The sequence below is a fragment of the Nicotiana tomentosiformis genome, chromosome 6 (assembly GCF_000390325.3).
Source record: "Nicotiana tomentosiformis chromosome 6, ASM39032v3, whole genome shotgun sequence".
Taxonomy (NCBI): Eukaryota; Viridiplantae; Streptophyta; class Magnoliopsida; order Solanales; family Solanaceae; genus Nicotiana; species Nicotiana tomentosiformis.
Window position 1 is genome coordinate 68,994 of NC_090817.1, and position 23,451 is coordinate 92,444.

A 23,451-nucleotide genomic window follows, 5' to 3' on the forward strand; every position below is an offset into this window, starting at 1 on the left:
ATGTTGTTAATGTGGTGCAAAACCAGACTCAAGCCAATGATAATACTGGTGTGTCTCAAAAGACTGTGCAGGATAAACGATTTGCAGTCATTGATGAGGTGCAGGAAGTTATTCAGCTTGATAAGGCTTCTTTTATTAATGGAGGAAATCAAGTAAATGGGGGTGTAACCTCTAGTCCAAACAGGAGAAGGAATGAAGAAGTTAGAAATATTGAATCAACAGCTGAATGGGTACAGAGAACATTTGCAGGTAATGTTGTAGGTACTAACACTTCATGTCAAGATATCCCATCCCAAGATACTAGAGTAGAAGGAGAATTGGCAAAAATTTCAGAAAAAGTGAATGTTGTTGCTGTTGTGACAAGGAATGATGATTTTGATGAAGAATCAATAGTCCTGAATTTTCATAATGTTGCCAGACAAGGAGATCTTTCTCCAAGACACATGGATAAGGCTGAATCAACAACTAAAGGAAGGGAGAAGATACCAAAGGACACCCCTAGTCTTCCATCAACTGGGGTTCAAACTAGAAGAACACTGACTAAATCCAACAATCAATAATGGATGCAATTATATGGAATGTAAGATCAGTGAATACGATGCAAATATTTAAGAGGCTCATCACAATGCATAGGAGGCACCACTTTGAATTTATAGCAATTATATAACCAATGCAACAAGCTAGATAAATGGAAAGATACAGAAGGAGGATTGGTTTGGCTATAGTAGTGGTGAATGTTTCCAACAAAATCTGGGCTTTCATCGATGAAGTCTATGAGGTTACAATTATATATAACATGGTACAACAGTTACCATTGAGGTTATTTCACTCAGAAACACATGTGGAACTCATGCTCACATTAGTATATGCAAAATGTGATACGATTGAAAGAATATAACTGTGGGACTCTTTGTATGCTATGGCTCGAGATATGGCAGTTCCATGGCTTGTGGGGGAGATTTTTATGTCATATGGGATGAAGAAGAAACATTTGGAGGCCTACCATTTTCATTAAATGAAGTCGATGATTTTAGGCATCGCATCAATACGTGTAACTTAACAGATCTTGGCTTTAAAGGAAGCATCTTTACATGGTGGAATGGCAGGCCAGAAGAGGATTGTATTTTCAATAGGCTCGATCGATGTCTTGCTAATATGGAATTGAAACAGATGTTCCCAGGGTTGGAAGTCACTCACTTATCTAAGATAGGTTCAGATCAATATCATATGCTTTTGAAGTGTGATATTGAAGCTACTCCAATTAAGAAACCTTTTAGGTTTCTCAACTTCTGGGTAAAACATGAGACTTTTAAGTCTGTGGTGAAAGCTAATTGGCATGCAGACTTCATGGCAGATCCATTCATTTTATTCAACCATAAATTAAAGAAACTGAAGAAGGCACTGTCTATTTGGAGTAAAGCAACCTATGTGGATATATTTCAAAGGACTGCAAGCTTGGAGTAGGTTATTTTGGTTCATGAAAGGCAATTTGAAGCAAGGCCAACTCAACAGAATAGGGAAAGGTTGCAATTGGTGCAGGCGCAGCTCTTTAGATATCTTGCAATTGAGGAAGAATTTTGGAAGCAAAAATCTGGGATGGCATGGTTCAAAGAGGGTGATAGGAACACTAAGTTCTTTCATGCTCAAGTGAATGGTTAAAGAAAAAGATTGCAGCTTAAGAGGATACAAAACAACATGGGCAACTGGATAGATGAGGAAGATCAAATAGTAGAAGAAGTTGTCAATGTTTTTAAGGATTAATTCTGTGAAACTTAGGTCCCTACTGAATTTGGCATCATTGACCATGTGCCTTGGTTGATAGATGGAGAGCAAAATGCAAAGTTAATCGGTATTCCTACAAGAGAAGAAATTAAACATGTTGTTTTAGGCCTTAATGGGGAATCTGCAGGTGGTCCAGATGGTTTACAGGTGCATTTTACCATTAATGCCAGGACATCATTGGAGAGGATATCTTTCGTATGGTTACTGCATTCTTCTGTGACAGGCAACTTCCAAAATGTGTTACACATACCAATCTAGTACTCTTACCAAAGAAAAAAGAGATAGTAAGCTTTTCTGATATGAGTCCTATAAGTTTAAGTAACTTCGTCAACAAAATATTCTCAAGAGTGATTCACGACAGGTTGGTGGAGTTACTTCCTAACTTGATCTCTGAAGAACAAGCAGGGTTTGTGAAAGGGAGAAGTATTGTAGAAAATGTGTTATTAACTCAAGAAATAATCATAAATATTAGGCTAAGAACAAGAGTTGGACCAAATGTAGTGATTAAGCTTGATATGATGAAAACATATGATAAACTATCATGGTTATTCTTGACTAAGATGTTGAGGAAACTGGGATTTTGTGAAAGATTCATTGGATTGATTTATGATATTGTGGGTAATAACTGGTATTTTGTGCTCATAAATGGACAACCTCATGGATTCTTCAAGTCTTCAAGGGGTAAAATAAGGAGATCCTCTCTCATCCACATTGTTTATTTTAGCTGCAGAGGCACTGTCGAGGGGTTTGAATGCCTTGCATTTAAATCTATTTTATTGTGGATTTGGTATGTCAAAGTGGAGTCTAAAAATTAATCATTTAGCATACGCAGACGACACAGTCATTTTCTCTTCTTCTGATGCTACATTCCTGACGTTGGAGATAGATGTCCTGTATGCATATGAAGTTGCATCTGGGGAGAAGGTAAACAAAGGCAAATTAGATGTGTATATGCACCATTCTACTAATTTGGAAGTGGTTAGAAGGTCAAGAGGATCACTGGCATTATGAGGAAAGAATTCCCTTTTACATACCTTGGATGTCCAATATTTTATTCAAGAAGAAAAATGGATTATTATCAAGGACTAATCACTAAGGTTCTTGATAAGTTATAGTCATGGAAAGGCAAACTACTCTCGATAGGTGGGAGGGCAGTTTTGATCGTGCATGTACTTCAGAGTATGCCAATACATCTATTGTCTATTGTGAGCCCCCCAGGTTATGTAATAAACAAACTTCATAAGTTATTTGCTCAATTATTTTGGAGTAGCTTTATTGGAGGCAACAATAGGCATTGATCATCATGGAACACTCTTTGTATGCCATGTGAGGAAGGTGGAATAGGCTTTAGATCGTTGCATAATGTATCTAAAGCACTTTTCATAGCAAGTTGTGGTGGAAATTTGGAACAAAACCAAGCCTTTGGAGTTCATTTATGAGCTAGAAGTATTGCAAAAAAACTTAATGCAATAATTGTTCCATGGAGGGAAGGATCACATGTTTGGAGGAAGATGCTAGAATGTAGAGACATCATAGAGCACCAGATCAAGTGGCATCCAAAAATGGGATCCTCCCGCTTTTGGTTTGATAATTGGACAGGATTGGGTATTTTGTACTTTCTTGTTCCACCTGAGTTTGGGATAAATGAATCCATTCATAATGTCTATGATGTTCTGGAACATGGTGATTGGAATATAAATAGACTAATGGACATTTTACCTAAAGAGTACGCACTTCATATTGTGGAGAAAATTAGACCTCCAGTTATGGAGGATGTGAGTGATGTACCTTATTGTATGCTAGAAGCTCGTGGCCATTTTTCTGTCAACAAAACTTGGGAGTATGTTCGAATGAGGAATGAACCTAGAGTAGCTTACAACATGATTTGGGTAAAATGATTGCCATTTAAAATAACATTCTTTATGTGGAAGGTATGGAAAGCTAAGCTATCTCTTGATGATGTTTTGCGAAGGTTGGGATATTTCATGCCATCAAAGTGTTGGTGCTGTGAAAAACCTAAAGAAGAATCACTAGTATATATGTTCTTCACATCTACTACTGCTACTACAGTGTGGAAATATTTTCTATCGAGGGCTAGTATAGCTTTGAGTGGAATGTCCATGCATCACGCTATTACCAAGTGCTGGACTACGCAAGTAATTCCTCGATTTAAACCAATCATGCAAGTTTTGCCTTCTTGCATTGTATGGGAACTGTGGAAGAGAAGGAATAGTTTAAAATATGGAGATTCAGTATCTGTAAGCAGGGTGATATATCAGGTTTCCACTACTTTGCAATGCCTTGTTCAAACTAGAAACCTGGTTTAAAGATTCCTCACAAGTGGCAGGACCTCTTACCTATGATGGAAAACTACACTCCAAGGCTGAAGTATCAAAAAGTGATATGGGAACAACCAATGGAGAGTTGGCTTAAGGTAAATACTGATGGTACATCGAAAGGAAATCCTGGGAGAAGTGCAATTGGGTTCTGTGTGACAGATGAAGAAGGGGAGATCATATATGCAGTAGGTAGGGAGATAGCTGAAGGCACAAACACAAAAGTAGAAGCAATAGCAATTGTGGAGTCACTAAAGTACTGCAGGTGGCAGAACTACACTCATATATGGCTGGAGACAGATTCATTATTATTGAAGAACATAATTGAAGGTGTATGGAAGCCACCATGGTGCATAGCTGATCAAGTTGAGGAAATTTTGCAGCTGATGGAGGGGTTTATATTCAAGGTCACTCACATATATAGAGAGAGGAATAAATTGGCAGATCATCTTGCTAATTATGCTCTTGAAGTTGGGACAATCGAATGCCATGACTTTTGGCAGCTAGATTCACAAAGTAGAAGATTGGTGAATGAAGATAATATGTAATGTACATACAAACGAGTAAAGGTTGCAAGGAACTAGGAATGGAAGGGGAAGATCAGCTAAAGGAGAAGGAGTTGTCAGGAGAATATACATCCGATCATTATGCTCAAATCCATGTGGAAGAGAGTATGATGAGACCTATTTTTGCTAACATAGTGTTCTTTTTTGAAGGTGAAGTTCCTACATCTATGTCTTATTCTTTAATGGACTTCTAATTTGTGGTATTAGAGCAAAGCTCTTAGTCCAATGGGAGGAAGTTAAAGATAGGCAAAAGCATAAAATCAAGGAGGAGTAATTTGCAGCCCAGAAATTCTGTTTTGGGCAGGGAACGTTACTGTATCCATGCCTCATCATGTGTTTGAACTTCCATGGGTGGTATTAGCACTATGTGATCATTCCTAGGAAGTAATATCACTAACATTATGAGGAAACAATTCCCTTTTACATACCTTGGATGTCCAATATTTTATTCAAGAAGAAAAATGAATTATTATCAAGGACTAATCACTAAGGTTCTTGATAAGTTACAGTCATGGAAAGGGAAACTACTCTCGATAGGTGGGAGGGCAGTTTTGATCGCGCATTTACTTCATAGTATGCCAATACACCTATTGTCTGTTGTGAGCCCTCCAGGTTATGTAATAAACAAACTTCATAAGTTATTTGCTCAATTATTTTGGAGTAGCTCTATTGGAGGCAACAGTAGGCATTGATCATCATAGAACACTCTTTGTATGCCATATGAGGAAGGTGGAATAGGCTTTAGATCGTTGCATAATGTATCTAAAGCACTTTTCATAGCAAGTTGTGGTGGAATTTCGAACAAAACCAAGCCTTTGGAGTTCATTTATGAGCCAGAAGTATTCCAAAAAAACTTAATGCAATAATTGTTCCATGGAGGGAAGGATCACATGTTTGGTGGAAGATGCTAGAATGTAGAGACATCATAGAGCACCAGATTAAGTGGCATCCAAAAATGGGATCCTCCCTCTTTTGGTTTGATAATTGGACAGGATTGGGTATTTTGTACTTTCTTGTTCCACCTAAGTTTGGGATAGATGAATCCATTCATAATGTCTATAATGTTCTGGAATATGGTGATTGGAATATAAATAGACTAATGGACATTTTACCTGAAGAGTATGCACTTCATATTGTGGAGAAAATTAGACCTCCAATTATGGAAGATGTCATTGATGTACCTTTATAGGATGCTAGAAGCTCGTGGCCATTTATCTGTCAACTCGGCTTGGGAGTATGTTTGAATGAGGAATGAACCTAGAGTAGCTTACAAAATAATTTGGGTAAAAGGATTGCCATTTAAAATAGCATTCTTTATGTGGAAGGTATAGAAAACTAAGCTACCTCTTGATGATGTTTTGCGAAGGTTGGGATATTTCATGCCATCAAAGTATTGGTGTTGTGCAAAACCTAAAGAAGAATCACTAGTACATTTGTTCTTCACATCTACTACTGCTACTACAGTGTGGAAATATTTTCTATCGAGGGCTAGTATAGCATTGAGTGGAATGTATATGCATCAAGTTATTACCAAGTGCTGGAGTACGTAAGTAATTCCTCGATTTAAACCAATCATGCAAGTTTTGCTTTCTTGCATTGTATGGGAACTGTGGAAGAGAAGGAATAGTTTAAAATATGGAGAATAAGTATCAGTAAGCAGGGTGATATATCAGGTTTCCACTGCTTTGCAATGCCTTGTTCAAACTAGAAAACCTGGTTTAAAGGTTTCTCATAAATGGCAGGACCTATTATCTATGATGGAAAACTACACTACAAGGCTGAAGTATCAAAAAGTGATATGGGGACAACCAATGGAGAGTTGGCTTAAGGTAAATACTGATGGTGCATCGAAAGGAAATCCTGGGAGAAGTGCAATTGGGTTATGTGTGACAGATGAAGAAGGAGAGATCATATATGTAGTGGGTAGGGAGATAGCTGAAGGCACAAACACAGAAGTAGAAGCAATAGCAATTGTGGAGTCACTGAAGAACTGCAGGTGGCAGAACTACACTCATATATGGCTGGAGCCAGATTCATTATTATTGAAGAACATAATTGAAGGTGTATGGAAGCCACCATGGTGCATAGTTGATCAAGTTGAGGAAATTGTGCAGCTGATGGAGGGGTTTATATTCAAGGTCACTCACATATATAGAGAGGGGAATAAATTGGCAGATCATCTTGCTAATTATGCTCTTGAAATTGGGATAATCGAATGCCATGACTTTTGGAAGCTAGATTCACAAAGTAGAAGATTGGTGAATGAAGATAATATGTAATGTCCATACATACGAGTAAAGATTGCAAGGAACTAGGGATAGAAGGGGAGGATCGGCTAAAGGAGAAGGAGTTGTCAGGAGAATATACATCCGATCATTATGCTCAAATCCATGTGGAGGAGAGTATGATGAGACCTATTTTTGCTAACATAGTGTTCTTTTTTGCAGGTGAAGTTCCTACATCTATGTCCTATTCTTTAATGGACTTCCAATTGGTGGTATTAGAGCAAAGCACTTTGTTCAATGAGACGAAGTTAAAGATATGCAAAAGCATAAAATCAAGGAGGAGTAATTTGCAGCCCAGAAATTCTGTTTTGGGCAGGGAACGTTACTTTATCCATGTCTTATCATGTGTTTGAACTTCCATGGTTGGTATTAGCACTATGTGCTCATTCCCAGGAAGGAATATCATTGGCATTATGAGGAAATAATTCCCTTTTACATACCTTGGATGTCCAATATTTTATTCAAGAAGAAAAATGGATTATTATCAAGTACTAATCACTAAGGTTCTTGATAAGTTACAGTCATGGAAAGGCAAACTACTCTCGATAGGTGGGAGGGCAGTTTTGATCACGCATGTACTTTAGAGTATGCCAATACACTTATTGTCTACTATGAGCCCTCCAGGTTATGTAATAAACAAACTTCATAAGTTATTTGCTCAATTATTTTGGAGTAGCTCTATTAGACGCAATAGTAGGCAATGATTATCATGGAACACTCTTTGTATGCCATGTGAGAAAGGTGAAATAGGCTTTAGATCGTTGCATAATGTATCTAAAGCACTTTTCATAGCAAGTTGTGGTGAAATTTTTGAACAAAACCAAGCCTTTGGAGGTTCATTTATGAGCCAGAAGTATTCCAAAAAAAACTTAATGCAATAATTGGTCCATGGAGGGAAGGATCACATGTGTGGAGGAAGATGCTAGAATGTAGAGACATAATACATCACCAGATTAAGTGGCATCCAAAAATAGGATCCTCCCTCTTTTGGTTTGATAATTGGACAAGATTGGGTATTTTGTACTTTCTTGTTCCACCTGAGTTTGGGATAGATGAATCCATTCATAATGTCTATGATGTTCTAGAAGATGGTGATTGGAATATAAATAGACTAATGGACATTTTACCTGAAGAGTATGCACTTCATATTGTGGAGAAAATTAGACCTCCAATTATGGAGGATGTCATTTATGTACCTTATTGGATGCTAGAAGCTCGTGGCCATTTTTTTGTCAACTCAGCTTGGGAGTATGTTCGAATGAGGAATGAACCTAGAGTAGCTTACAAAATGATTTGGGTAAAAGGATTGACATTTAAAATAGCATTCTTTATGTGGAAGGTATGGAAAGCTAAGCTACCTCTTGATGATGTTTTGCGAAGGCTGGGATATTTCATGCCATCAAAGTATTGGTGTTGTGCAAACCCTAAAGAAGAATCACTAGTACATTTGTTCTTCACATCTACTACTGCTACTACAGTGTGGAAATATTTTCTATCGAGTGCTAGTATAGCATTGAGTGGAATGTATATGCATCAAGCTATTACCAAGTCCTGGAGTACGTAAGTAATTCCTCGATTTAAACCAATCATGCAAGTTTTGCTTTCTTGCATTGTATGGGAACTGTGGAAGAGAAGGAATAGTTTAAAATATGGAGAATAAGTATCAGTAAGCAGGGTGATATATCAGGTTTCCACTGCTTTGCAATGCCTTGTTCAAACTAGAAAACCTGGTTTAAAGGTTTCTCATAAATGGCAGGACCTATTATCTATGATGGAAAACTACACTACAAGGCTAAAGTATCAAAAAGTGATATGGGAACAACCAATGGAGAGTTGGCTTAAGGTAAATACTGATGGTGCATCGAAAGGAAATCCCGGGAGAAGTGCAATTGGGTTATGTGTGACAGATGAAGAAGGAGAGATCATATATGTAGTGGGTAGGGAGATAGCTGAAGGCACAAACACAGAAGTAGAAGCAATAGCAATTGTGGAGTCACTGAAGAACTGCAGGTTGCAGAACTACACTCATATATGGCTGGAGCCAGATTCATTATTATTGAAGAACATAATTGAAGGTGTATGGAAGCCACCATGGTGCATAGTTGATCAAGTTGAGGAAATTGTGCAGCTGATGGAGGGGTTTATATTCAAGGTCACTCACATATATAGAGAGGGGAATAAATTGGCAGATCATCTTGCTAATTATGCTCTTGAAGTTGGGACAATCGAATGCCATGACTTTTGGAAGCTAGATTCACAAAGTAGAAGATTGGTGAATGAAGATAATATGTAATGTCCATACATACGAGTAAAGATTGCAAGGAACTAGGGATGGAAGGGGAGGATCGTCTAAAGGAGAAGGATTTGTCAGGAGAATATACATCCGATCATTATGCTCAACTCCATGTACCTCGTCTCTACTCCACTGAAATTAGTCTTGAAATTTACTGGGTACCGACTGTGGTGTACTCATACTACACTTCTGCATATTTTTGTGCAGAGCCAGGTATTGGAGATATCGGACTCGGAGAGAGCCAGAGTGGGACCGCAAGGATTCAAGGTAGAGTTGTTTGGTCATCGCAGTTCCTTGGAGTCTTTCCATTTTATTGTACTGTTAATTATTATTCAAACGGTATTGAGTATTCGATCCTTGAGATCATTTCATGTATTCAGTTAGATTTCGTGACTTAGTATTACCAGTCTTGAAAGGTTGTTATATTTGTAATTATTTCCGATGTTAGTGTATATAAAAAATGACTTGAAATGTAATTGTAATCGGTTTACCTAGTCTTAGAGACTAAGTGCCATTACGACGCCTGTCGCGAAATTTTGGATCGTGACAAATGAGTGTCTCTATATCTGAACCTTATAAAGAAGAAAAATGTGCCTTCGAAATATTTCCCTATGCTTAGGAAGTATATGTTTTTTGTCGGGAAAAAAAACTGCAGTTTGTGTTGGTTGTTGTTTGATATGCACATTTGCCTTGGCCTTTGGCTTGTGGATACACACACCACAACTATTTGAAAGCGTGATGATTTGCTTGATGTAATAGCTAGAATGTTCATTGTAGTTAGTTGTAGCTTTTCTTCTTTTAGCTTTGGTTTTGGACATGTTGTAAATATTGAATCTGGGTTTGTAAAAAAAAAAACTAAACCTGACAAGGGAGGTTGCTGAGATAGTCAGCACCCCCCACCTACAACCTCAAGGTCGTGGGTTTGAGTCACCAAAGTATCAATTGCTCCAACAAAATGGATCAAAGGAGAGAATATATATGTTATGGATTGATGTGGGTTAAAGAGTTTTTTCAATTAAAGTGACAAACTTGAGTAGGGATTATTTTATTTACAGAGTCACCACTTGAAATTGATTTTTCGGTATTCCAAGTCACCTTTTATTTGAATCCCTAGTCAAAGGAAAGTTTGACTCTATTGTTATTGGTGTGCGAAAGTAAAGTCCGGATAAGGAATTCTGTTGACCGGGGAGAAGGTGCAAGGCATTCTCCGAGTCCCGTGGTTCTAGCACAATCGCTTTTATTGACTTATATTTGGCTTGAATTAATTTTGGACAAACTATGTTTTACATGATTTTCAAGTTTTTTTTCTATGTCCGTTTTTATTGCTTGATTATTAGAATTATAAAAAAACAATTTGGAAAATAATACGTTATCGTGACCACGCTACGCAAGCGAATGCATGATCGAAAACAAAATTGATTAACTTATCATAATCGCGCCTCGCAAGCGAATCCGATAAAAAAAACCTAGTAAAATATCAGATAAAAAAAACCCAAACCCATGGGTAAGATAATTTAAAAAAAAAAAAAAAAAACTAACATCATTTATTTTTAAGTTTCAACAAGTTAATAAACTGATACATAATTCATCATACAATACCATAATAACTACTTCCTCCGTTTCAAATTAGATGAGGTATTTTCCTTTTTAGTCTATTTCAAAATAAATGACACATTTCTAAATTTGGAAATAATTCAACTTTAAACTTTTTATTTTACCCATTTTACTCTTAATGAGAAGCTTATAACCACACAAATCTCATGGTCTCACAAAGTTTTTACCCCTTAAGCTTTTAAGACCACAAGTTTTAAAAGTCTTTTTCTTTTTTCTTAAACTTTGTGCCGAGTCAAACTACCACATCTAAATTGAAACGAAAGGAATAATTATTCGTAAAGAGTTACTAGCTAATACTGAGCTATTAAATTAATAAGTATTGTATCTCGTAAACGTGAAAAGAATAATATTTAAAAAAATAATTATAAAAAATATTATGGACCATTATATAGTAAAGACATAACAAAAGTTAATAAACAAATACTTTTGAAATGAAAGATTTATTTAAAATTTACTATCATAGCAGTCTTAGTGGATAACGTGCAATAATTTTTATTTTTATTATGACATAAAATACTCTCAACTTAACGATTTATGATTAAGAAAAAAGTAATTTTGAATAGTCAACGATTTATTAAGAAAATTTGATGATTTACAAGGTTAGTTACATATAACTGCATAAAGTTCTATTAGGCGAGCCCAGTATACTGGGCGTTGGGTGTGTCTGCAACGTAAGTCTCACGGAACTAAGCCTCACACATAAGTCCAGTGGCGTTTTACGAGTGCTCCACCCCGGGGAGAGTCCTAAACCTTTTAAAACAGTGATCCAAATTAGTGAAAATTTTGAATCATGACTCATGCCAGATTAATGTCTCTTAAAACAAAAAGTTAAAATAGGACGACTTTGACTTTTTATAGTTAGCTTTAAATATTTTGCAAGCTTAAACGCAAGATACTGCTAATACTATCTTTTTTCTGTTTTTGTAAAAGTAGAATGATTTTTCTTGCTTTTTCATGTACATTTGATGAGATTTTTATCTCTTTTATGTTTTTTTTGTTTGTCTATCATTTTTGCCAAAAAAACAAACCAATTAAATCAAACCGAACATGAATAAGCCAAAATTGAACCAAAGTTATTACAGTTGAATAAATCGAACCAAACTTCTACAAAACCGAATCGAACCGAACCTAACACCCACGCTACTGGGATTAAGTGAGACAAGAATGGAATTAGGGGGATCAATTTGGCCATTATATTTGAACCGTTAAAAAAGACTTTCATTACTTGGTAAGGTAACTACAACAATGGTTTACGACATTGGCAGCCGTCAGTAACTTGTGTAAATTACTCCCCTATTTCCTGTGTATTACTGCCGTATTGCCATGTGCAGTGGTGTAGTTACCATCTGTTTAGTAGCAATATTACTGTTGACATGTTTTAGTAACAATACTAAGTTACTAATTGTTCATGGCGTAAATTGATCAGGTCCTAAGTCGTAATTTACTCCCGTATTTCCATGGTAGTAATAAATTACTAAGTAACTGACAACTAATACCAACATGCCGTAAAGTTATTGTTTACAGAATAATCAGCACTATGTCCTAAATTTCAACATTGGCTTTCTCCAATCTTCCACGCATAATGTGTGATAATGCTCCCATTCTGGAGAATTTTCTGTAATAGCCTCTTGACCACCAACAAATGGATTTTGTCTTACAAATTCATGCACATGATTAGCTTCCACCAATTTTTCCAAATAAACTCTTATGCTACCTCCTGTAGCTGTCAACCATTCCTCATGACATGTAATGAATTTGAATAGAAACTACTGAAATATTTATGACAAAATAAATTGAATTTCTTACCTAAACAATTATCACTCCAGTGTCTTCTATGGTATGGATGAGGAAATATCGCAGTATGTGCCTATATTAGACAATAACACAAACAAGAATAATATGTAAAGAGTAATTAGCAAGTTCAACAAACAACACAGATCAATGTAGCAAATCAACATAAGACATCAGCAAACCTTCCTTTCCAAACCTCCACATAAGAGCCAATTCAAGATGCCTTACACAATATATCATTGAAGAATCACCAAAAGAATATGTGAATAAATAAATCAAGCCCATAAACTTACTGGATTGAGGAATGCCTTATAAGGAGAGTCATCAACCAACGAAGTGTTGGATGCGTCATACTCAGTATGGGTTCTCCACACCTTTTTCAATTCCTTGAAAATATGCAGGCTTGATTAAAAATCCATAAGTTTCTCCTATTTCTGTACACTCCGTTTGACACTACAAAACAGTCGTTTGAAATATGAGGATCTTAAGAAGCCATACATATACTGTAAAGAAGTTCACTTACCCAAGTAAATAGACAGTTTTTAGTTATCTCAGTATAAATTCCTGTGTCACACAGTACACTTTCAAAAATTGTCCTGCAAAATTACAACATCCAAGTATAAACTGAAGTGCTTATAGCCATCTGGAGTCTATAAACTTGCAGAATAGAAAGTCGAAGGTTACCGCTTCCTAGATGTTCAAGTGGCGACTAAAAGATTCTCAAAGCAAAACTTCAAAAATTCATCGCAAGAGGGTCTTTTTGAAGTTGGTAAAAAGTAGGTCAATTAGATGCCGACAGGGGCGGATCTACCTGATGAGGTACGGGTATCACGGCACCTGCTCGCTTCGCTAAAATTTTTACTATGTACATAATATCTCTGTGAATAAACGTATAAATGGATAGAGTGGCACCCAAAAGTCACAAATTGAAAGCGGGTGCCACTGGTTCAGCCTTCCCCTTGAAGGTTTTCCTTTGCCTAACGAATGCAAGTTTGATTCCCCTTGTTGGAGCAGCTTCTTTGATTTTTCCATTTTTTCTACTTATTAAGATTTTCTTTATTTTCAATTGAACCATAGGGCCTCACCTCTTTTCCTTCTTTTTCGGTTCTTTCCTTCCTTTTATTACTTGTTAAGTCTCTCTTCTTTATTTTTTTTAACTTTCAGTCCTAATTTTGTTTCTATCATTATACCTTTATGAACAATTATTTTTTATAGGTAATTTGAATTGATTTTAATTAGCATATAATTTCTTTATTTTTAATGAAACGATATTAATTTATATATTGGAATATAATTTGAGCAATATCTTCTATTGAGTTTTGAAAAAAAATTAAATAGCTTGATTGATAGTCGTTTTGAATCGAATATCAAAGTTAAAGGTTTTTCTTTGAAAATAATTGTCATATAACTCAACAATTAAGATGAAAAAATAAACAAAGAACAATACACATAAATTAATCTAGTCAAACAAAAAAATATAACATAGTTAAGGTACTCTTTAAGCGAATATTTATATTGAAAGCGCTATTTCATGAAATGTTATTTTTCTTTTGCATTTTTATTTAGAATGTGTTTAAATTAAGCATTAAAAATTTGAGCTAAAATCGAACTTATTAGCTTTGTGAAGAAAGGCTAATAAGTCTTAAACTGACTCATTATTCTTAATATGTCTTTGTAGCTACTGACATGTATACTGTTTGTCATAACATGGTGGCAAGCTTTACCTTTGAATCCTGGATCCACATCTGGATGTAGATATAGTTCTAAAGCATTAAAAAGGAAATTTTTTTACCTTTGACCGTACCTTGTAACGAAACTATTTCCTCTAAAGTACCATTTACATCCAAAATAAGAAGCTTTTTACTTGGCTTGATCATAAAGTATAGATCCACCTCTGAGTATTCGTTTATTCTCCCGTTCATATAACAAGACGGATCGAGCTATTCCAACAGTCTCCTGGAAAAAACACCATTAATAGGAAATAGATTTATTTTTTTTTGATAAAGGTTACAATGTATTCATCAGCACTAAAAATGTGCTGGCCAACCATATTTAAAGCAAAATACAAGTGCCTTACCTATACAACACTTACAAGGATCCTAAGAGGTCTAGTATAGCTTCAGACTCTTTTACAAACTATTCTTTACGCCAAAAATGCAAGGACAAAATACATGACATCTTAATTTTCTGGACAGGATTGCCAATGTCCAGATACACCCATTTCACTTCGTAAGGAGCATTAGAACTCCATATAGTCTTCCAATACCAGTTGGTTCTGTCATCCCCTTGAGAGTTGAGAGTTTTGTAAGCACTGCTAACAGTGAAGATGCCATGGCTACTTTTTTCCATATCAGTCTGTAAGGAGGCATTAGAACTCCATATAGTCTTCCAATACCAGTTGGTTATGTCATCCCCTTGAGAGTTGAGAGTTTTGTAAGCACGCTAACAGTGAAGATGCCATGGCTATTTTTTTCCATATCAGTCTGTCTTCTTCTAAATTTAAGAATCTAAAAGAGTTCAAAACACTGAAAAGTTCCTGTACTCTTCGTAGTTGCCAGTCCATACTGTATTGAGAAGGTCCTGTTAAAATATTATGAACAGGTCAGGAAACAACTCCTTCAAAGCCCCAATTTCAAGCCATTTATCCTTCCAAAACAAAATTTTATTCCCCTTCCCAACCGTAAAAGTAGAGTTTTCCTTCATTAAAGGCCACAAACCCCTATACATTGAGAATCACTTCTTTCCAAAGTGACATCTCCTCGCTAGTGTACCTCCATAACCATTTTGCCAGCAATCTCTTATTCTGCAATTTTAAATTTCTGATTCCTAGCGCTCCATCCCTCTTGCTTTTAGTAACTGAACTCCATTTGACAAGGTTGTACCCCTTGTTAATTTTATTCCTCTACCAACCAAACTCTCTCCTTAGCTTGTCCAGTCTTTTTTCAATTTTTACAAAGAGCGACATCACATAGGTTGGGAGAGCATCCAATACTGAATATATCAAAGTTACTATTCCACCCAAAGAGAGGTGTTGGGCTTTCCATCTGCCAGCATCTTCTCAGCTCTTCCTAGAACCCCACTCCAAATCTCATTAGCCTTGTGTTTTGATCCTAGTTGTAATCCTACATAGGATATTGGGGATGACTTAACATTACACCCCAACATTATAGCCAAACTCAGCATTTCCAGAACATTCCCCACGGGAATCAAACTACTTTTCCTCCAGATGACCTTCAACCCAGAGACTGCTTCAAAATAAATAAGTATCAACCTGACTAACCTTATTCGAGAAACTGATGCTTCACAAAGAACAAGGGTGTCATCAGCATAAAGAAGGTGTGTGATTTCCAACTGTCTCGTGTCTGCTTGTTAACCTAAATCCTTTCAACCACCCTTGAATACTTGCCAACCTTATCATCTCCCTAAATCCTTCCATCACCAAAATGAAGAGAAATGGTGACAGAGGATCTCCTTTCTTAATCCTCTTGAGGATAAGAAACCCTCAGGAGATCAACTGACTAGAATTGAAAATCAAACAGTGTTAACACAAAATTTGATGCAATTGATCCATTTTGTACCAAAGCTCATCTGTCTTACGATGCTGAGCAAGAAAATTCCCAAATTATACGGTCATAGGCCTTTCTCAATATCTAGTTTGCATAGAACTCCCAGAACTGACCCTTTGAGCGTAGAGTCCAAACATTCTGATGCAATTACCGCTGCATCCATAATCTGCCTGTTCTTTATAAATGCCATTTGGTGTCTACCAACCAGTTTCCCAATCATCTTTTGAGTGTTTCTGCCAAGATGTTAGAAATAATCTTATACACACTGCCGGTCGGGCTAATAGGCCTGAAGTTCCTCAAATTAACTGCCACGCTTTATTTTGGAATCAATGCAACATAAGTTGCATTAAAACTCTTTCCAAAGTACCCAACTGAATGGAAATTCTGCACTGTTTTCATAACATCTTCCTTAACTATCTCCCAGCAGGATTGGGAAAAAACCCAAGGGGAGTTCATCAGGGCCTGGGGCATTGTCATTTGCACACATTTTAGCACAATCTAGTACTTCTTCTTCAAATGATCTTTGCATTAACAAATGCTCCTCATTAGTGATTGTGACCCCATTTTGAAATTGAAACTCTGGCCTCCATGCTTCTGCTTCCTGATACAGGTTCTTGTAGAAATTAATCACTTCTACAATATGTTCTGGATCAGTTATTTCAACCTCATTAACCTCCAACTTGTCAATAGAGTTGTATCATTTATGTTCATTTGCCATTTTGTGGAAAAACTTAGTGTTTTGATCCTCCTGCTTTAACCATAAAGTTCTGGACCTCTGTCTCCATGCTTCTTCCTCAAACCTTGCCACTTCATCAAATTCCATAGACCATTGTGCTTTGTCTAAAACTTCCTCTTCTGTAAGAGCCCTTTCATCTTGGATCTTATCAAATTATGTGAGTTTTTCCGGGATTTATGATTTCTTTTGATTTAAATTGCAACACAAGGGATAAAAATGTTATTATTATGTTAATGAAAATTACTCAAGCTCAACCTCTTGTGATTTATGTAGTATTTTCCAGCTTTTCTGCAGGGCTATAGGGATATAGTACCTCAACAACTTCCAATTTCTTCACTCTACAAAAAAAATTCAACAAGAACGAATAAGATAGAAAGTACAAGAATTTAAAACTAAAATGGAAAAGATGTCATTAGTCATCCAAATATTCCCAAGCACTATCTACATCTTTCACTTTAGCGTCATCCACTTTCGCTTCTTTGACAAAGGCGCATTCTTCAACAGAAGCTGGAGAATCCGAAACTCTCTGATTCTTCATTTGTGGCTCAGCAGAATTTACATCATTTGGACTCTGTTTAACCTCATCCGGTTTACTGCAGCATTCTACAAAAGAAGCCGGAGAGTCCAAACTGTCTGATTCTTCATTTGTGACTCGTCAAACTTATTGGTTCCTTTCCATCTCTTTTTCTTATCTCATTAACATTTGTGTGATTCTTCTTAGGTAATGTGCACTCTTTAATTCTCAAAATATCTGAAAGTTCCAACAATGCTCTTCTTGTAAAGTCATTTTGCTTTTCATCTATATATCGCGAATCCTTCACAAATTTTTGTTGCACTTTCTCCATTTCTTCGAAGATGTCTTTCAAGGGAGCTTTAGTTTTTCCAGTTTTCCACTTTTTACTCATAGCATCGTGTTCGGCACAAGCTGGAGAGTCCCTTTCTCTCATATTATTTATATGTGACTTAACAAACTTTGTCCGTGTTATTGGGCCACTTCCATCTCTGGAAGGGACCCAAACTTGTGCCGAACACGATGTTGTGAATAAGAAGTGGAAAACTGGAAAAACTAAAGTTCCCTTGAAAGACATCTTCGAAGAAATGGAGAAAGTGCAACAGAAATTTGCAAAGGATTCAAGAAATATAAATGAAAAGCAAAATGACTTTACAAGAAGAACATTGTCAGAACTTTCAGATATTGTGAGAATTAAAAAGTGAAGTGCAACAGAAATGTGTGAAGGATTCACGAAATATAGATGAAAAGCAAAATGACTTTACAATAAGAGCATTGTCGGAACTTTCAGATATTCTGAAAATTAAAAAGTTCCACTTTTTCACTTCTTGCTCACAGCATCGTGTTCGGCGCACAAGCTGGAGAGTCTCTTTCTCTCTTATTCTTCATATGTGACTTAACAAACTTTGTCCGTGTTATTGGGTCCCTTCCATCTATTTTTCTATTTTCATTAACACTTTGGAGTGCTTCTTCATAGGACTCTCACAAACAGGTAATGCACTTTTTAATTCTCGGAATATCTGAAAGCTCCGACAATGCTCTTCTTGTAAAGTTATTTTGCTTTTCATCTATATTTCGTGAATCCTTCACAAATTTCTAATGCACTTTCTCCATTTCTTCAAAGATGTCTTTCAAGGGAGCTTTAGTTTTGCCCTTCTCCTCTTCTTACTCACACACCGTAACTTGTAATCTGCAAAATATATTATGTCAAGTACTAATCATTTCTTAAATTTCTGAGCAATTATTTTAGCAATTTACCTCAGGATTCATAGCACTTTCCTTCATAATCTCTTCAATCATATTTGCAAAGTAAAAGTGAGATATATTATTTGCTATATACAAACAAGTATGTATTTGTATGTACATGTGTATATGTGTGTATGTGTATAGAAAATACAAAGGACTCTTCTGAGTTTACCTCTTAGCTAAAAAGAGCAGCTCGAACAAGTTCCGGTACAGAACAACTTCAAGCTCAACAGCTTCCTAAAATCCAGGGGGGGAAATGCAGCGATCGAGTAGGAACTGGAAAACAGCTTCGAATTCCCCTTTTGATCGTTTTTTTGTTTTGTTTTGTTTGTGGAAATTTTTTATTTTTTTTTCAAATCTGGAATTCAGATTCTTTGAATCCAGAACCCTTTTTAGCTTTGTTTTATGAGAGATCTCGGTGTGGGCGAGAGTGAGGTCAGAGATCGGGGCGGCGGCTAGGGTTTGGGCGTAGAAGAGGAGTCTGTTCGGGTCAGGATGGGGAAATAAAGGCTGCTAGGGTTTTTGTCCTAGAGGAAAGGATTCGTTCTCTCCTCTTGTCTGTTAAGTAAATGAGGAGAAGGGGTAATGGGCCAGGCAGGTCGGGCAGATGGGGACTGGGCTGGTGCGATTTCGGGCCACTGAAATTGGGCCAATTTGGAACAAGAAGCAAAAGACCTTGTTCCTCTTTTATTTGATCTTTCAGAAATAGCCACATTATTTCTAATTGAATTTGTTTTGCAAAACGACCTAATTTGCATTTTAACTAATTAATTAAACTAATTGATTAAAGCTAATGTATATTTTTAATGATTTTTTGTTTTAACCATGCTTGTAAAGCTAATGCTTGTAACCTATGATTAATTCCTAAATGTAATTAACACACTCAAAGAGTGCTCACACCCCCTGCACCCTACTCACATGCACCCCTTAATCCTTATTGCCCACTCATCCCCCCCCCCAATCGCCCACCCATAGTGTTTGCTTAAATTATATATTTTCTAAAATAATACTTTTTATTCTACTAATCAAACACTAGAATATATTTTTTGGAAAAATATTTTTCACTCACCATCCAAACATCGAAAAATAAGTGATAATATCACCCATTTTCAAGGAAAACATTGTCCTCCATACCAAACACAGACTAAAGTAAGAATATTTTATTTTATTAGTAGTAACATAAAAGACGATATTACTAACTTTTGCGGTGATATCTACACAAGGTTCTTATGACTTGAAACCTTCGGCGGTTTATTACGATCTTAAACAGTAACTTACTAATTGCCGCTATTACTTATTACTACAGGTTCTATAGTAATTTACGACATATGGCATGTTGAATTCAAAAAACAATATCTTATGTTCAAGTTTTGAGCTAATAAAATTGTTACGACTTTGTGTGTGGTAACTGTAACATTAGTTTACGATATATTAGCAGCCCAATAACTTATTACTACAGAAAATTACGACCTAGGGCCTGATAAATTCAATTAGCACTAACACAATAAGTTACGACACTTTTGCATTTGAAATTCACTTAGCAATTTACTATTAACTTCAGTAACGTATTACTACACATGGCAATTATAACATGTCGTACGTTACTGCTGGAATAGCCATAAGTAGTAATAAACACACTAATTAATGTACTATCAAATTAATTAAGCAATTTAATTTGTAAAATACACCATTTTCCCCCACAAATAACTGTCTTTTTAAGATACACCCACCTTTTTATCTCTAAAAGCCTTACTTGACCAGTTGCAACTAGCAACCATCAAATTACATTCTTCGTATAAATATCCTCGCGTTATCTCTAATTTATTTTTATTATTTAATATTTTTAACTCTTTATTTTATCAATTAAACTTCAGTTATATGGCATTATCCACATCATGAGCTTTTTTTTATCATACTTAAAAGAACTTTCTCATATCAAATTTAAATAAGTTTTATCCTTCTTTTTTTATGATTAAAAATTATTTTTTCTCTATTTGTTCCTTATTTTGCTATTATATTATTACATTATAATGTAACGTTTTATTAGTTTGTTTGAATTTAATATTCATTTTCACCACACTCATTTTAATGATAGAAGGCAAGTAGCAGGTAGTCAAGAGTGAAACTAATTAAGGCTAATAAAACGTGGAAACTGAAAACTTATTAAGAAGGCAATAATCAAGAGTCACTGACGGCCCTAGTTAGTCAAAAGTGAAACTAATTAAGGCAATAATCAATTGAACAATATTATTACCTCAAACCATGAAACGTAAGTTATTGTTATTGTAATGCTTATGCCCTAGTTTCTAATCAACTGTTGTATCTACCATGTGTGGTAATATACTACGGAAGATAGTAATAAATTGGTAAGTCACCGACGGCCGCAAATTGTCACAAAATATTGCGGTTATTGCTCGTTGAATTTATCAGGTCGGAAATTACTCCTATTTATTGCCAAGTGTAGTTATAGGTTACTAGAGTTGTCAAAACAGGCAGTAGTACAAACCACAATAATAATTCCCACCCACAATTTTACTAAAGTGTGTGCCCATACCTGGTGTCACAAGTGTATGAGCATCTAGTGAATTATACAAAATTCAAAATAATATATGAACATAAAATAGACAGAATACAAATACAAATACAAAGAGAGACACTAGGTGCTGCATAATGGCCCAGGAAAGACAACTCACCACTAGGCCTCGGGATAACGGGGATGCGCACTCGTAGGACTGCCTGATGCACCTGTCTCAGATCCTGCATAAAAAATGCAGCAAGCGTAGCATGAGTACATAAACAATGTGTACCCAGTAAGTATCAAGTCTAATCTCGAAGAAGTAGTAAAGAGAAGTCGACTTTGACACTCACTATGGGTCAATAATATTAAGATAGATATATTTAAATAAACACAATTCATGTGATCGATAATAAATTTTCCTTAGCAGACAGAAATAAATAATTCTCTCACAAGTTGATAATTTCCAAATAATCATTTACCTTCACAAGCTGCAATAAAATAAATATCAAAGCACCGAGTAATTTTTACTATTAAGCACGATTTATGTCGAGGTCGTACGGCCCGATCCAGAATAATGTGTACACTGCCGAGGGTCGAGCGGCACGAACCATAGATTCATCTATCTACTGTCGAGGCGTTCGGCCCACTCCACAAGAAGGAGAGAATGTTTCATAAGTATTTGACTCGAATATTATAGAGGTTTTTATATAACAATAATACTAATTTCATAAGCGAACTTTCATAATTTTTCCAATAATTACTAATATGATTTAAACATTTTAAAATTAACAAGTATGATGCAATAATTCCAAATAACTCATGAATTGGGTCCTAAACACTACCCCGGACAATAGCATAATAGCAGCTGCGCATGGACTCTCGTCACCTCGTACGTACGTAGCCCCTACAATTAGAGACAATTATTTATTTGAAACACATATGAGGGAAATTCCCTCTTACAAGGTTAGGCAAGAGACTTACCTCGTCTCAAAGTTCACTTCCCGATCACAACTTCGCGTTAAAGCCTCAATTTGGTGCCGAAAAATCCGAAACTAGACAAATGTCATATAATTTAATTAATACATGCTCAACAATTCAAAAATGGATTATTAGATTAATTTCCCAACCCAAATTGGTAAAATTCTTAAAATTCACCTCGGGCCCATGTGCCCGGATTCCAAAAATATTCAGAGGAAATCATTTCCCATAATCTCAAGAACTAAAATATAGAATCTTCATCTCATTCCATAACCATTTTCGTGGTTAAAATCTCATTTTTGTCAAAACCTAGATTTTTCATCTAAACCTTTGATTTCCACAATTTACATGTTATAATTTACTCATAATATATGTATTTAACTCATAATGGATAGAATTAACTTACATCCAAGTTGCTAGTTGAATACCCCTCTCAAGAAGCTCCAAAATCGCCAAAACATGAAGAAAAATAGGCTAAAATACGCAATTCCCAACTTAAATGAAGGCTTTGCCTTTTGTGATTTTCGCACCTGCGGAGGTACTACCACACCTGCGAAAAAGTCACCGCAGGTGTGAGTTTCCCTCACCTGGCCAGGCTCCGCACCTGCGGACAAAGGACCACTTATGCGTGTCCGCGGGTGCGACCAAAGCTTCGCGAATGCGCCCTCTCCGCTTCTGTGCCACTGCCTTCGCACATGTGCGCTAAAATGGTCGCACTTGCGGGTGGCTGTACTGCCCTCACTGGATCGCTTCTGCGGCTCGTGGATCGCACCTACGAGCTCGCACATGCGTCTGTCCAAGTGCAGGTGCGAATGCACCAGAAACTGGGAGTTTCAGTTGTAGCTCCCAAGTCCAAACTTGGTCCGAGCCTTTTCCGGTTAACACCCGGAGGCTCGTCCGAACATACCAACAAGTTTGAAATCATAAAACGGACTCGCTCGAACCCTCGGAGCGTGTAGGATAACATCAAAACTAAGAATCATACCTCAAACCAAATTGATTCAACTTAGAAATTTTAAATTCTTCAAACTTACTCCAAGCGCACCGAAATACACTTAAACTACTCGGAACGACACCAAATTTTGCGTGCAAGTCTTAAATCACCATACAGAACTATTACCTAGCTCGGAATTCAAAACGAACCTCGATTACTCCAAAACCTACTCTAAACCAAACTCAAAGAACTTTAAAACCTTCAAATAGTCAGCTTTCACTATTAAGTGCTTAAAT

The 23,451-nt window shown here is 36.2% G+C and overlaps 2 protein-coding genes and 2 long non-coding RNA genes across 6 annotated transcripts; 2 read left to right on the top strand and 2 right to left on the bottom strand.

The window, feature by feature from the left end:
* Nucleotides 1-3,344: 3,344 nt before the first annotated feature.
* LOC138893458 (uncharacterized) lies at nucleotides 3,345-4,666 on the top strand. Its single transcript, XM_070178067.1, has 3 exons — nucleotides 3,345-3,671; nucleotides 3,714-4,040; nucleotides 4,097-4,666. The coding sequence occupies exons 1-3, from the start codon at nucleotides 3,345-3,347 to the stop codon at nucleotides 4,664-4,666; spliced, it is 1,224 nt and encodes a 407-aa protein (XP_070034168.1).
* Nucleotides 4,667-7,888: 3,222 nt separating this feature from the next.
* Nucleotides 7,889-9,262, top strand: LOC104087127 (uncharacterized). The gene is made up of 2 exons (XM_070178068.1): nucleotides 7,889-8,308; nucleotides 8,657-9,262. Exons 1-2 carry the CDS (start codon nucleotides 7,889-7,891, stop codon nucleotides 9,260-9,262), a joined length of 1,026 nt encoding a protein of 341 aa, XP_070034169.1.
* A 3,066-nt stretch (nucleotides 9,263-12,328) lies between these two features.
* Nucleotides 12,329-13,884, bottom strand: LOC104087125 (uncharacterized). Of its 2 annotated transcripts, XR_011409005.1 has the most exons (4): nucleotides 13,352-13,884; nucleotides 13,191-13,263; nucleotides 12,683-12,743; nucleotides 12,329-12,599 (listed from the first exon to the last, which is right to left on the bottom strand). It is a non-coding gene; the product is annotated as an uncharacterized lncRNA (long non-coding RNA). The 2 variants fall into 2 exon arrangements; XR_011409004.1 differs by having other exon boundaries at nucleotides 13,191-13,876.
* A 754-nt stretch (nucleotides 13,885-14,638) lies between these two features.
* On the bottom strand, nucleotides 14,639-19,254 carry LOC104087124 (uncharacterized). 2 transcript variants are annotated; one of them, XR_684217.4, is made up of 3 exons: nucleotides 18,898-19,254; nucleotides 18,738-18,769; nucleotides 14,639-18,669 (listed from the first exon to the last, which is right to left on the bottom strand). It is a non-coding gene; the product is annotated as an uncharacterized lncRNA (long non-coding RNA). The 2 variants fall into 2 exon arrangements; XR_684218.4 differs by lacking the exon at nucleotides 18,738-18,769.
* Nucleotides 19,255-23,451: the final 4,197 nt, after the last annotated feature.

Excerpts from the sequence above, each read along its gene's own strand:
- LOC138893458 (XM_070178067.1), top strand. The coding sequence starts at position 3,345 with ATGGGATCCTCCCGCTTTTGGTTTGATAATTGGACAGGATTGGGTATT. Across the intron at positions 3,672-3,713 it reads TAGCTTACAACATGATTTGG|GTATGGAAAGCTAAGCTATC; the intron begins GTAAAATGATTG and ends TTTATGTGGAAG. Across the intron at positions 4,041-4,096 it reads AATATGGAGATTCAGTATCT|AAACCTGGTTTAAAGATTCC; the intron begins GTAAGCAGGGTG and ends TGTTCAAACTAG.
- LOC104087127 (XM_070178068.1), top strand. The coding sequence starts at position 7,889 with ATGCTAGAATGTAGAGACATAATACATCACCAGATTAAGTGGCATCCA. Across the intron at positions 8,309-8,656 it reads TAGCATTCTTTATGTGGAAG|GTTTCCACTGCTTTGCAATG; the intron begins GTATGGAAAGCT and ends GTGATATATCAG.